General features: G+C 46.9%; 1 protein-coding gene across 2 annotated transcripts; it reads right to left on the bottom strand.

Moving 5' to 3' along the window:
* Window positions 1–228: 228 nt before the first annotated feature.
* Window positions 229–1,745, bottom strand: LOC143878270 (uncharacterized). 2 transcript variants are annotated; one of them, XM_077380573.1, is made up of 2 exons: window positions 492–1,745; window positions 229–340 (listed from the first exon to the last, which is right to left on the bottom strand). In XM_077380573.1, exons 1-2 carry the CDS (start codon window positions 1,707–1,709, stop codon window positions 332–334), a joined length of 1,227 nt encoding a protein of 408 aa, XP_077236688.1. In that variant the 5' UTR covers window positions 1,710–1,745; the 3' UTR covers window positions 229–331. The 2 variants fall into 2 exon arrangements, with proteins under 2 accessions (XP_077236688.1, XP_077236686.1); XM_077380571.1 differs by having other exon boundaries at window positions 236–340; window positions 465–1,745.
* Between the last annotated feature and the right edge of the window lie 280 nt (window positions 1,746–2,025).

The raw sequence follows: 2,025 nt of genomic DNA on the forward strand, positions 1-2,025 counted from the left end.
GTTTCGTCGGCGTCCTCATAAGAGGGGGAGTCTTGATCATTGTTATTAGTTTTATCAATTTGAGAAGCAGAAACAGAGTCAGAGACAGGAAGATACTGAAACGAGTCTTTCATTTCATTCATAGAATCAAAATTTACATCATTGATCAATTGGCCCACAGCAGGCTTTACAGTATGCTCAAAAAGAAAGTTTGTATCGTCAACTGAAATGTTGACACCTGACACAAATGGACTATGTATGGACTTTGCAGTATATTCTATGACGGACTCATCTTCATAGACAGCATCTATACCGGAGGACTCGCCACCCACACCAGGAATGTCTAAGCTTCCTAAGGTACCTGCATCCAAAGAATTGTTAGAAATAACAGACTTTATACTTGACTCGGAAACAGACACATACTCAGAAACTTTAGACTCTTTTGGAGAAACATGACCACACTGAAGAACTAATTGAGGAATGACCTGAGAAGTCCAGTTATCGAGGGGTACCTCAGCTGGGGTAATTCGGCCCTTAGGGTTCAGGAAGCGCGCATCTTCTCCGATCATAGCAATGACCGGTGCCTCAACCTCGAAGAGGGAGTCTAGAAGCTGCGGCTCTAAGTTCTTAGCCCAATCAGATTCCTGCTTTTCGACAGCTACAATCTGTCCATGGAAGTACTCGTCTGGCAATTCGTCAGCGGAGAAGATTTCAAAACCTGGTAACTCTTTCCCAGACTCATCAAACCACGGCTCGGGAAAACCATAGAACGGGCGATCGGCTCCTTCTTTCCTGTACTTACCATTCATCAACAGACTGAACGGTCCCATAGGCAGCTCTAGGCCCCGACGACGCAGCTCTGCCCACTTCAGCATGTACTGCTTTCTTTCCCTGATCTCTTTCTTGGTGGGTTCATATCCTAACCCAAACAAATTGTTTGCGACCTTCAGCTCCGGCCACTCAGTTAAACCTTGCAGACTTCTCCCCAGACCAGTTCCAGGAATATACCCATATTTGCGCATTATTCGGGCTACCTGCGCATTTGCACTGGACATAAACAGAATTTCTTCGCTCATAGCCTCTTCCATAGTAATGGTCGAGACTTCAAGCGAAAACCCAGTCAGACTGACATCTATGGTGCTTGAACCGATCTGCTCTTGGGATATCTGTCCAACCTCTGGTTCTGGATCCCCTCGAACTGTGACAATTCTGTTATCCTTGATGAACTTGAGCTTCTGATGGACAGTGGAAGGAACCACTCCGACTTTGTGAAGCCAAGGTCGGCCGAGAAGGAGAAAGAACGAGGTCTTGATATCTAGAACTTGGAATTCTATGTCAAACATTTCACCTCCGATCTCAATTTCGGTGACCAAGGTTCCGATGACGTCCCTTCTGGTCCCATCATAAGCCAATATCCCCTGCTCCGACGGAACATAATCATTCGGCCCAAACCCCAAGGCGGTAGCGGTGCTCAAAGGACATACATTCAGAGCTGACCCGTTGTCAACCAAAACCTCTGGTACCTTCTTCTTATTGCACACGACGGTGATTCTGAGGGATTTTGTATGATTCTTACCTTCCGGAGTCAGATCTTCATCCGAAAAGGACACGATCATAGCTGATCTGGCCATAGATACGAGCCCAACCAGCTCACCAGGGGTTATATCCACAGACACCTGCGCTGTATTCAATTCACGAAGAATAACCTGCCGGTGCTTAGGGGATGACATTAACAGACCCCAGATAGAAACATTAGCTTGGGTCTTTCTAAGCTGCTTCAACAGAATGTCCTCATCTTCCTCATGACTCAACCTCTGATTCTGATTCTCAACAGCTCTGGCAATCTCAGCGGGATTCTCTGCTCTCAACTCAGGGGGCTTAAAGAAACGTCCACCACGGGTAACATGGCGAACCTCATCACACGGATCGTTCAACAGCAGCAAGTCCTCGTCCTCAAGCTTAAGGACATATGGGACTTTGCTTTTCTCCTCCTCCCCCTCGAATCTGAGGACATAAGGACATCCAGAGGATTCCCCAACTTCTTGC

Source organism: Tasmannia lanceolata, unplaced genomic scaffold (genome assembly GCF_043159265.1).
Source record: "Tasmannia lanceolata isolate RefF3 unplaced genomic scaffold, GAP_Taslan_0.1 ptg000006l, whole genome shotgun sequence".
NCBI lineage: Eukaryota > Viridiplantae > Streptophyta > Magnoliopsida > Canellales > Winteraceae > Tasmannia > Tasmannia lanceolata.

What these genes read in the sequence shown, in the direction of transcription:
- LOC143878270 (XM_077380571.1), bottom strand. Translation starts at nt 1,709, where the DNA reads ATGTCATCCCCTAAGCACCGGCAGGTTATTCTTCGTGAATTGAATACA.